Here is an 11,082-nt window from a genome sequence, read left to right as displayed (position 1 = left end):
AAAAGTCCGACATTATAAAATTTAAAATAAAAACAATAATTGTTGCTTGATATTGAGTAAGAACATGTTTTTTATTAACCACACAGCTTCCGGTCTTCCAAGACCCGACCAGACAAAAAGACGTGGTGCAGGCACAATAGAAATACATTGCTTTTAAAATCGGTCTGTGTGAAACGAAAAAAAGGGGAAAATCGTGTTGGTGAACACGAATCAATAGATTAAAGTTTGTGACTATAACACGAAATGCCGTGAGACTGGGTTGGACCAAACGACCAAAGTAACAAAATCCACTCACCCCTTAAGGTCACTTATTAACTCATTTAATATGCTAACAACAGGACTCCACTTGTCTAGCAGTTAAACCACAACTTATTGATTGTTCTTCTTAATGTTATTTTAGAAAGATACAACGTTAAAGTCAATTTACCTTCAGGCGCTGGGTTGAAACATTCATGGGGTCCCAATGCGGGGTCTGGGAATCCGTTGCAGTTGATGATGGTAGAGTAGTGGGTAACAGAATTCTTAGCCACTCTTGACAATTTGGTGTCTGAGTGATTGACATAGAAAAGGCCAAATCTCTCTGAAAAGCCAGTGGCCCACTCAAGGTTGTCCATCAGTGACCAAGCTGTGTAGCCACGGATATCCACGTTATCTAGCAAGTAAGCTGGAAAGAGAAAAGGAACAAGTTTAGAAATGAAAATACACTGAAGTTCTTGCTTTATGTACTCCATTAGAGATTCTGTCTTGTTTAGACATCATCCAGTAATACAGCAAGATTACCTTTCAGCAGCTGGTTGATGTATTGTTCATAGTAGTAGCTCCTAAGGGTATCATTTAGGTCAATAGGCCCCCGCTCTGAGATACCATTTTCTGTGATGATAATAGGTGGATTTCCATACTCTGCCTTAATGAAGTTTAATATCCTGCGGAATCCAAACGGTGAAACCTTCAGCCAGGACGAGCCTGAATCCAGCCAGCTACGATCAGCAATTGTTCCTGTACCCCTAAGAAGATTAATTCAAGTAAATGGTTTTATTTCACAAAAATGATGGTACAAATTCTCATGATTATGTATGACTTGCTTCTGCCACTTGTTTCTTGCACAGTACTTGCTTACCTATCGGCATCGTAGTGCTGCAGATTTCCATAGTTCACAGGGAATGCCAGGACGGTGGTATAATGGTTGAACCCAAAATAATCATAGGTACCTTTAATCCTCTTGATCTCAGCTGGGGTGAACTCAGGCAGTCTGGAGAAATAGAATACAGTACATTAAAATCTACCTGATAATGGTTCAACAAATGTCCATTATTTCTGTTTAAAGTTTTTATTTATTTTTAATACCGAGATGTTGTCAGATTAGCAGCTAAACTTCGCTCTCGAATGATTGTCTTCATCATGTTGCTGTAGTCTCCATTAAAAACGGGATGGGCAAACCAACCAATGTAGAACTGCACAAGGACACACAAAAAACACCATTAGAGAACAGACAATAACAACAATTAGTTTGTTCCTATTATTTATTTCAGTACCTGCACCACACGTTTTGCAGCATCAATGTCTTCCTGCTTGTATGGATTCCTGGGTTCTGACCAATCAGAGTTGATGGTGATGGAGATAATTCCTTGCTGTTTGGCCCTGTATTTGTCATTGTAGAGATGCCAGGCCTCGGCGTGAGCTTTAAGCAGGCTGTGACCCACGATGTAGGGCAGAGTGCCTGGTCGGAAACTGATCCCTGTACACACATTTTAAAATGCCTTCATGAGCATGTAATACTGTTCAAAACATTTTACTTTTAAACCTGTTTCCAAACCAAATGGTAGAGAAGTGTACGCATATATAGAAAGTCGGCTATTTTTACATCTAAATCTGCCTAAAAGAATATAAAAATATAACCTAGCCAGTGGCACCACATCATCAGGTAGAGACAAATGGTTTGAGCTAGCTTTCGTTCCCTTGGATGCGATGTAACTAAACAGATTGGAACAGGTAATGTGTGAGGTAGAGTATAGGTTTAAGAGCATTGGTTAAAAGCATACCTGGGGCAGCTGCTCCATAGCCATGGCCTATATTGGCTACATTGTACGGTTCATTAATGGTGATCCAAAATTTGACTTTGTGGCCAAGACGGCTAAAGATGAGGTCAGCATAATCCCTGAATTTGCCGACAATGGTATCATTCTCCCAGCCCCCAATGTCCTGCAGAGCTTGTGGAAGGTCCCAGTGGTAGAGAGTGATCTGATAACAAAGAACAGGCAGTTGGGGTTTATCAAATTAACCAACCTTTTATTGCAAAACTTCCAATTGGGTGCTGGCAGGAATAACACATACGTGAGGTTGGATGTTTGCTGCGAGCAGTGCATTCACCAGTCTGTGGTAGTAGTTGAGTCCAGCCTCGTTGATGTGCTTGGTTGTGCCATCAGGAAGCACCCTCGGCCAGGATATGGAGAAACGATAATGTGTCACCTTAAGTTGCTTCAATATAGCAACATCCTCTTCTACTTTGTTGTAACTGTTGCACGCTATGTCCCCATTATCATCATTGAACACTCTGAGAGGAGTGTGAGCAAACTTGTCCCAGATGCTGAGGCCTTTTCCATCTGCTCTCCATCCCCCTTCAATCTGGAGACAGTGGATTTAAAGTAGACAAAAACAGAGGTGAGGAATATTTGGTCAATTCCCTGATCCAGCATTAATGAAGGGGCTTCATGTAAACAGTTACCTGGTATGATGCTGTTGCAGTACTCCAAATAAAATCTTTGCGGAAATGGCCATAAATGAGTTGGTCTTCATCTGTTGACGGGAAGCCATTGTCCTTTATGACTTGGTAGTAGAAATGAGCTGAGTACTTGGGTGTCCTCGGACGGATTGGGTTAGTGAAGTCCACATGGTGCAGCCCAAATCCTACTTTGTACCCGTTGAGCCACTCAAAGGAATCCATGAGAGATGTTGCTATGTATCCTTTTACCTTCACACCATCAAGGTCATATGCTGTCATTAAAACAAACACACACAAATAATGATCAAGACTACAAATCTAGTTAAAGTTAATTACCATCATAGATATTTATCTTAAGAAATGTTTGTCAGCGCACCTTTCAGAGCCTCATCAACATAGGTCTTGAAATAAAATACTCTGGCAGAGTCATCCCAAGTTGTCTTTGAATTTGTAGCAACTCCATTCTCAGTAATGTAAATCTCTGGATCTCCATACTCCTCTTTGATCCAGTTGAGGAGTCTCCTCAAGCCCCATGCGACAGCTCTCTGGTTCTTGATGGCAGTAGTTGGTGAATCACTTTCCTCTGCTTCTGACATGTCCTGGTCATATATATATGATGCAGGGTTAAGTCTCAATGTAGCATGCTGTGCAATTTTTGTAGTGTAATGATTTACACAGAACATGTCAGCAGTTCCCTTGATGAACATCTTTTCTTCTTCGCTAAATGAAGGTAGTCTTGTCTCTTTAAGACCTTGGAGCTCACTTTTGTTTCCAACTTGCCATTTCATGGCATCAGGATAGTCACCGTTCTTGAAAATAGGGTGTGCAAACCAACCTAATTGGAACTGTAGAGCGCGGTCAGCAGCCACCACTTCACGAGGAACATTAACATATTTAGGTTCAAACCAATCAGCATTAAGGGCAATGGATATAAGACCACCTTGGGATGCACGATACTTATCATCATATGTGTGGTAAGCCTTGGCGTGGGCCTTTATAAGGTTGTGTGCAACTCTGTATGGTGCAATTCCTGGATTTGTAACATTGGGTGGGATCTGTCCAAGTCCATATCCTGACCACGCAATTGTATGAGGCTGGTTGAAGGTCATCCAGAATGTCACTCTGTCGCCAAAGGTGGCAAAGCAGAAGTCAGCAAAGTCGTTAAAAATGTTAATCATCTCTACATTGTCCCAGCCACCAAGTTTTTGCAAAGCTTCAGGAAGGTCCCAGTGGTACAGTGTCACCATGGGAGTGATGTTATATGCTAAGAGGCCATCAATGAGTCTATTGTAATAGTCAACACCTTTCTGGTTCAGAGATGTACGCTGACCATCAGGAAAGATCCTGGACCAGGACAAAGAGAATCTGTACGACTTCACCTTCAGAGCACGCAGCATGTAGGAGTCTTCTTCAAGTCTGTGGTAGCTGTCACAGGCCACATCCCCATTAGCATTATCTGGAATATTGCCATTTTGGGTCGAATCGTATCCCCAGACGCTGGGCCCCTTCCCATCAGCATTCCAGCCACCTTCAATCTGGTAGGCCGAAGATGATACTCCCCAACTGAAGCCTTGTGGGAAAGTGCCGTAGTGGTAGAGTTTTCTCTGAAAATTTGACCGAATTGAGAATTTCTCCCAGACAACCTTTGATTTAGAGGGAACCTCTGAGGGTGGTAAAGCAGTTGTACGGGGAGTAAATCGCATCTTTGCCGAATTAAAAAACTCCCCCTTGTGGCCACCAAATCCATTTTGCTTTATAACCTGAGAGTAGAAATATGCAGATTGCTTCGGGGTTCTTGGTCCGTCTGCATCTTCAAAGTTGACATAATGAAGACCAAACCTTTGGCTGTAGCCTTTTTTTCCCTCAAAGCCATCCATGAGTGACTCCGCTGTGAATCGCTGCACATTCACTCCATCTAAGAAAATGGCTAAAAAAAAAAAAGACACGCAACAGCACATCAAAGTTTATATTATTTTAACACAGGGTAAAAGGTGGTTGCCTATTAGATACATTCTAGACACTCACCTTTAAGGGCCTCATTGATGTGACTCTTCATGTAGTCTATTCTACTGACATCATTCAGACTGTCCCCAATGTGCTCAGTAGGCATACCATTCCCAGTAATGTGTATAGGCACTTTGATAATGTTCAAATACTCTGTGGAAATGTAGTTTAAAAGCCTTCTGAGACCCCAAGGTGCAGAATATATCCAGTCAGAAGCTGTTGAGGACCATGAGGGATCTACGTGTGACTGGAAGTTGCCAACCCCCTGAGGACCAGGGGTGCAGCCACCAACACTGTTGTTGACTAACCGGGAGGTATAATGGTTCAATCCAAAATAGTCAGCGGTTCCGTGTATCCTCTTCCTCTCTTCAGCTGTGAAGACTGGGAGTATTGCAGGCTCAGAGAGAGGACACTCTTTTATTTTCTGTTCAATTTGAGTCTTGAATGCTGCAGGATAATCTCCATCGACAAATATGGGATGTGCAAACCAGCCCAGCATGAACTGCAGGTAGCGATCTGCAGCTGCGATGTCTTCTGGTCTGGAGGGGTCCACGGGTTCAGCCCAGTCAGAGTTCAATGCAATGCCCACTCTGCCTCCTTGTGTCTTCCTGTACTTCTCATTGTAGACATGCCAGGCCTCAGCATGGGATTTGATCATGTTGTGAGTCGCCTGCATAGATAACATAAATAATGAGGTAATTGCATGAGGTTGGCTGTGTGTCAATATGTATTTACAATATAGTATAAATATTGCCCTCACCTGGTATGAGGCCACCACATAGTCTTTCACTCCTGGGGCATGCTCACCAGTGCCGTACCCAGCATGGCTCACCACCCAGGGGCTACTGAAAGTGTTCCAGGTCTTGACTCTGTCTCCGAACCTGGAGAAGCAGAAATCTGCGTAGTCTTTGAAGGCTTCAACAATGGAAGCGTTGGTCCATCCACCACAGTCCTGGAGGGCCTGGGGCAGATCCCAGTGGTAGAGAGTGACAACAGGTTGTATACCAGAATCAATGAGAGCATTGATCAGCTTGTCATAGTAGAGAGCACCTTTCTCCGACTGACTGCACCGGTGGCCCGAGGGGAAAATACGAGCCCAAGAGATGGAAAACTGGTAGGTGTTAACATGAAGACCTCGCAGGAGGTATACATCATAATCCACCTTGTGGTAACTGTCACAAGCGAGATCAGCGGTCTGATTGGCAAAGGCTAGACCATCATGACCAAAACGATCCCAAATGGACTCCCCCTTCCCATCTTCTGCCCAGCCTCCCTCCACCTTGAAGGACTCGCTGGAGGTGGCCCATTGGAAGTCAACAGGAAAGGATTCGTTCAGGAAGAGATCCCGATCAGTTTGAGCCGCAAACTGATTCCACACATTCTGATAATTGTTTCTTAATGCTGAAATTCTATTGATGTCTGAAATGGCATGACTGTTGAAAAATAAGGATGCAAAGCAATGTTAACATCCAAAAGCAAACTGTCAATACCCATGCAACTGTACATTTCACCAGGATAAATGGTTACCTGGTTGGGAAGTCCTCCGTCTCCGGCTCACCCAACATATCCACTGTGTCACATCCGACAATCTTCAGGTCAGCGTTGCTCATTAACACTGTAATGAGTGCAAAACAAAGTTAATACAAGTTATATGACCAACAATAATAACATGCAGATGCAGTCATTTTGGTTGTTATATCAAGACCTGAGTTGCATTAGAATATGCAGCAGCATTACCTGTTTAACACACTGAGCTGTGTTTATTGCATTCACATAAAAAATAAAAAACAAGACCTATTACAGCTGTGCCCCACAATGTATGGGATTTTCCTTGTAAAAACTGTTCTGTTACATAGCTAAAAGGATTACATGATAACACACTAAATAAGTTAATGATTTTAAAATGCACAATAGGCCAACTTTGTTCTCATTGGTTGGTAAAAACACAGAAGATTGTTTCAGATTGTGTTGGAAATGTATATTCAACACTTACTCCATCCAGAGTTATTGTTTTATAGGATTTCAGCAGCGCACAATATTTGAGGTTAGAAAAAGCACAGGCATATTTCAATATTTCTTTAAATGGTCCCTTTTAGAGTGCAAACACAAGTATGTGTGTATTAGCTCTTGAAGTGCATTGGATTGTTTGACAAATCACAGAATAATAATAGATAACTCAGTAAATGTTTTTTTAAGACATATTGTTATAGTTTAATTCAATGAAGACAATGTTGTTCCATGGAAAGGGTTAGGGTTGGGGTTAGGGTTAGGAAGATGTTTTCTCTACTTTCTTGGTATTTGAAAATTATATGTTGAACATTGAATAACACAGTAGTACTAAGTCAGGTAAAATTACATTTACCTTGTAAGAAATTGCCAAGAACCTGATATTGACTGTAGGGACAACCGTGAACAGTCATCTCGTATATGAGGATAGGCAAGTCTCCACTGGACACCTACAACATAACATACAAGGACTACAGTGTAATACAAAACATGAAAAACATTTTATGAATTCAGATCACCCATTAATGTTAACCGTACCTGTACTCTCCTCAGCTCCTCACCAAGGTTTGCTGATTCACATTCATATTCAATGTGAATTGACAAGAAATCCATCTGTTTAAAATAAGGAGATACAGTAGGGTATGTTATAACACTCGTGAATATTATTGGGTATAAATAAATAAATGCTTATTTATGTTTTATTGTCGTAGGGTCTACATTACTAGACATTCACAGGATCATTTATTTTTCCTTTTGATCATAGTAAAAATGTCCCTTTTCATAAATCTGAATAAAATAGATTTATTACTGTCAATGTGCATCTTTGACAGGTATAGAAAAACAACCAAATCACACTCTGTTCTACTTCATACACATGGTGGCCAATTTGTATAATGTGAATACACTAATGTAACCTTAACATATTGGTTTTCTGTGATACATGTGTGTAAGAGGGCAAATAAAGTATGGCAACAAGTTGCTGACACAGAATGTTAAGATAAGTAAAGGTATAAATCATTTTTGAAAGGCTAATAAAACACTTATGCCATATTAGATATACAAAATACAACCACTAGGACCATCTAATATTCTAGAGCACTTTGTCGAGATGCAACACACAACATCCACAGAATTATGTTAACATTTCCCTTTCAATCCTAGACATGACTAACTATTTTATTTATAATGCTTACTATTTTCAAAAGTTTATATTGCAACTGCTTAAAAAAGAAAATGTAAGAAATCAGAAGATGCAGCTTACCTTGGTTGAACTTTTTATCTTGGGAAGGATTGCCACATCACTAGCTCTCAAACCAATAGACAGACGTCTCCCTGTGGAACAATGAAGACACTATTATTTAGTATAGCTGAATTCTATTTAACTGCTTCTGTTTCATTGTACTGGTATTGATAATGCTGGCTTTCATTAGCTTCTTTGAATAACACAGAGCCCAATTAATGTTATGAGCAACACTAACTATGATGAATCTGCAGAAAAAGGCCATTGGGCATCGCTCTATGGGGAAATGCGTGCCTGAATTATGTTATTGATCCATTGATTATTTAGATACAGTAGGCACAGTAATCTACAAATGTCATCTGAGCCATAAATGACGGGGTGAAGGGTTTCCGATAGAAAGAAAGATTATCAGTTGGTCAGGAAGTAATCCTTTTTACAAGTTATTTCTCACGACACATTGATAAGACAATATATATTAACCAATATGGTTATGGAAACATTATATTGTAACCTCTTAAGCCCTAACCCTAGGCTGACCCTAAGGAAAAATACACTAAAATACACAATTTACAATACCATTTATTTAGAAATACTCAAGCAGTGTCCATTATTTGTCCATGTTTACTGTCAGAGTTTTACTTCCACGCGCTTCAAGAGCTCTATGCTAAAGAAGCATTAATATTGAGAATGCAAGGCCTCACAGTGCTTTATAAAGTATCTAAGGTTTTTATTAAGCAAGCTGGACAACATAATACAACATTGGTTTTTGGAGGTGAGTCAAACACAGCATCAAGGGGACACAAACAGCCATACCTTGTGGAAGGAATTTCATTCAAACTTGACTAAGTGAGCTCTTGACTTGGCATCAACCCAAACTTAGGAACTTTAGTAACTAAAATCTCTCATTTTTTTATTATTATTTGAACAAGTTTATTATTGAAATGCATAGTAAAAGACACGTTTGAACAGCATACAGGTAGTTTACTGATTCTTAAAGCTAGACACATGTTTTCAGGGGCAGAATTACGGGCATATCTGTTCAACAACCTATGAAGTGTAAATAAGCGTCGTGTTTAACTATTACAACACAGTAACACATTGCCAATCCTACGAACAGGAGCTTTCTCTGCAGTCTTACTCACCTTTTTCAGGAAATCGTTGATGGTAGAGCTGGTAAATGTTCTTGTTGAGTTTCAGGATAGTTTGCAGAGGACCAGGGTCATGCCTAACATAATCCAAGTCGCTAAATGTCACCCAGGAGAGTGCCAGCTCTCCAAACTCTCCAAACACAAACTCAGCGTACTGCTGGAACATGTCTCCCAGCTCAGGGTTCTCCCAGCCTCCATACCTTGATCTCAGAGAGTCTGGCACTGTGGATCCATGCAGGACCACCAGAGGCTGAAGGCCCACTTCCAGCAGCTGTTTCATCAGGGTCTGGTAGCAGGTGACCACGGCCTGCTGCGGGTGTCCGGGGAAGCCTGTAGGAAGGAGTTGAACCCATGACAGCGGTACTTTGAAGTGGGTCACCCCTCTGCTCTGGAGGTACTCAAAGTGCTCAAAGTGCTGTTCAAAGCCTGGAAGTACTGGACGACTGCAGTCGAATGTATCGTTCAGGGGGCCCGCAACAAGCATGAAGTCTTCCTGCGGGTTAAACTCATTGCAACAACCGTACATACCAAAAGAAAACAGCAAAGCAACCCATAATAGGTACTTCATTGTGGCATGCAAAGGATATACTGATATTATCCACTGATAGCCAAGCTTTTAAAAGCAATTCTGTTTTCTTCTTATTGCATCAGCTAAAAGATGGATATCACATCCAAGCAATGTAAATGACACTGTTTTATTGCAGCTGTGTGATAGGCTCAGAAAGACTCTGGACTTGTGATAACTGCATCTTCCTCTTTGCTCACATTTGCAGGCCGTTTATTATAAAGTCAGAATATGCCTTAAAGAACTTGGATTGATTTCTCCCATAACATGTCTTTTAAACTAATTTGCACTTTAAAAACGACGGAATCACAGTAGATAATCTCTTTTACCAGCCATGTTTTCTTGTTAATTTAACTATCATAAACTATTATCAGCAGAGGCACTTTGCATTACAAAGCGACTGGTTTCACGAATGAATGTATATTATAAATATATGAATAACAATGTTTCACAATTCTAATTTGACATTTTTCATGTTGTTTTCTTTAGAAACTTTGCAAAGAAAGTGTTTTGCCCGAATTATCTTTCTAATTTCATGTTTCTTTTAATTTATCTGTGAAAAAAGAGGTAAGAGAGGCTATCCTACAAATAGCTTAATTATCTTTGCCTGTTTTGATTCATTAACACAAGAGAAAAAACTATTTAGGTCAACCTTTTTTCTATTTGACATATTTTCAAATATTTGTCTTTAGCAAAGCTAATCAAGTACATTACTGTACCATGTCCCATTATCTCAGCCTTTTCATTGGAGCACGGCAGTAGGGTGCTGGACTCTTGAGCAAGTGTGGATCATTTTAACACTTGTTTTGCACTTTTGGTCATTAGGTCATTGGCTAATAGACAATATAAAGGGATTGAGCAAATAAAACAAGGCATTGCAAGAGGACTTGGAAACGTAACTGTTCTTACCTCCTAGCAACGTTGTAATTGCAACCTGTAGAAACATTTAAATTATTGCCTTAAAGTAAAACCTGCAACAATATTTGAATTGCTATTCACCATCCACACTGCCCTGAATAATATGTAACTAGAGTGGTAAAAAGCACCAACAACGATAACCACTGTATCCTATAGCGACCTTCACCTGAAGTACAGATACATTCCCTTTGAACCCTACACTTCCTATCAGGAAAAGCAAATGTTGTCAAAAATGTTCTATGCTCTATGGGGAAATGCGTGCCTGAACTATGTTATTGATCCATTGATTATTTAGATAGGCACAGTAATCTACAAATGTCATCTGAGCCATAAATGACGGGGTGAAGGGTTTCAGACAGAAAGAAAGATTATCAGTTGGTCATAAAGTAATCCTTTTTACAAGTTATTTCTCACGACACATTGATAAGACAATATATATTAATCAATATGGTTATGGAAACATTATATTGTAACCTCTTAA

At 40.3% G+C, this 11,082-nt stretch overlaps 1 protein-coding gene across 1 annotated transcript; it reads right to left on the bottom strand.

Moving 5' to 3' along the window:
- Positions 1-427: 427 nt before the first annotated feature.
- LOC104954911 (lactase-phlorizin hydrolase) lies at positions 428-9,867 on the bottom strand (the record flags this gene model as incomplete). The annotated part of the gene is made up of 17 exons (XM_010782115.1): positions 9,853-9,867; positions 9,113-9,680; positions 7,992-8,062; positions 7,268-7,342; positions 7,086-7,179; positions 6,251-6,338; positions 5,484-6,156; positions 4,745-5,393; positions 3,096-4,646; positions 2,723-2,991; positions 2,332-2,622; positions 2,040-2,238; positions 1,533-1,735; positions 1,345-1,451; positions 1,118-1,249; positions 781-1,004; positions 428-664 (listed from the first exon to the last, which is right to left on the bottom strand). Coding segments are annotated over exons 1-17 (5,446 nt in total), but the record flags the coding sequence as incomplete, so codon positions are not given.
- Positions 9,868-11,082: the final 1,215 nt, after the last annotated feature.

This window comes from Notothenia coriiceps, unplaced genomic scaffold (genome assembly GCF_000735185.1).
Source record: "Notothenia coriiceps isolate Sejong01 unplaced genomic scaffold, NC01 NC01_scaffold00024185, whole genome shotgun sequence".
In the NCBI taxonomy this organism is placed as follows: Eukaryota; Metazoa; Chordata; class Actinopteri; order Perciformes; family Nototheniidae; genus Notothenia; species Notothenia coriiceps.
The sequence above is the reverse complement of the archived record's forward strand: the minus strand, read 5'-3'. Positions and strand labels throughout refer to the sequence as shown.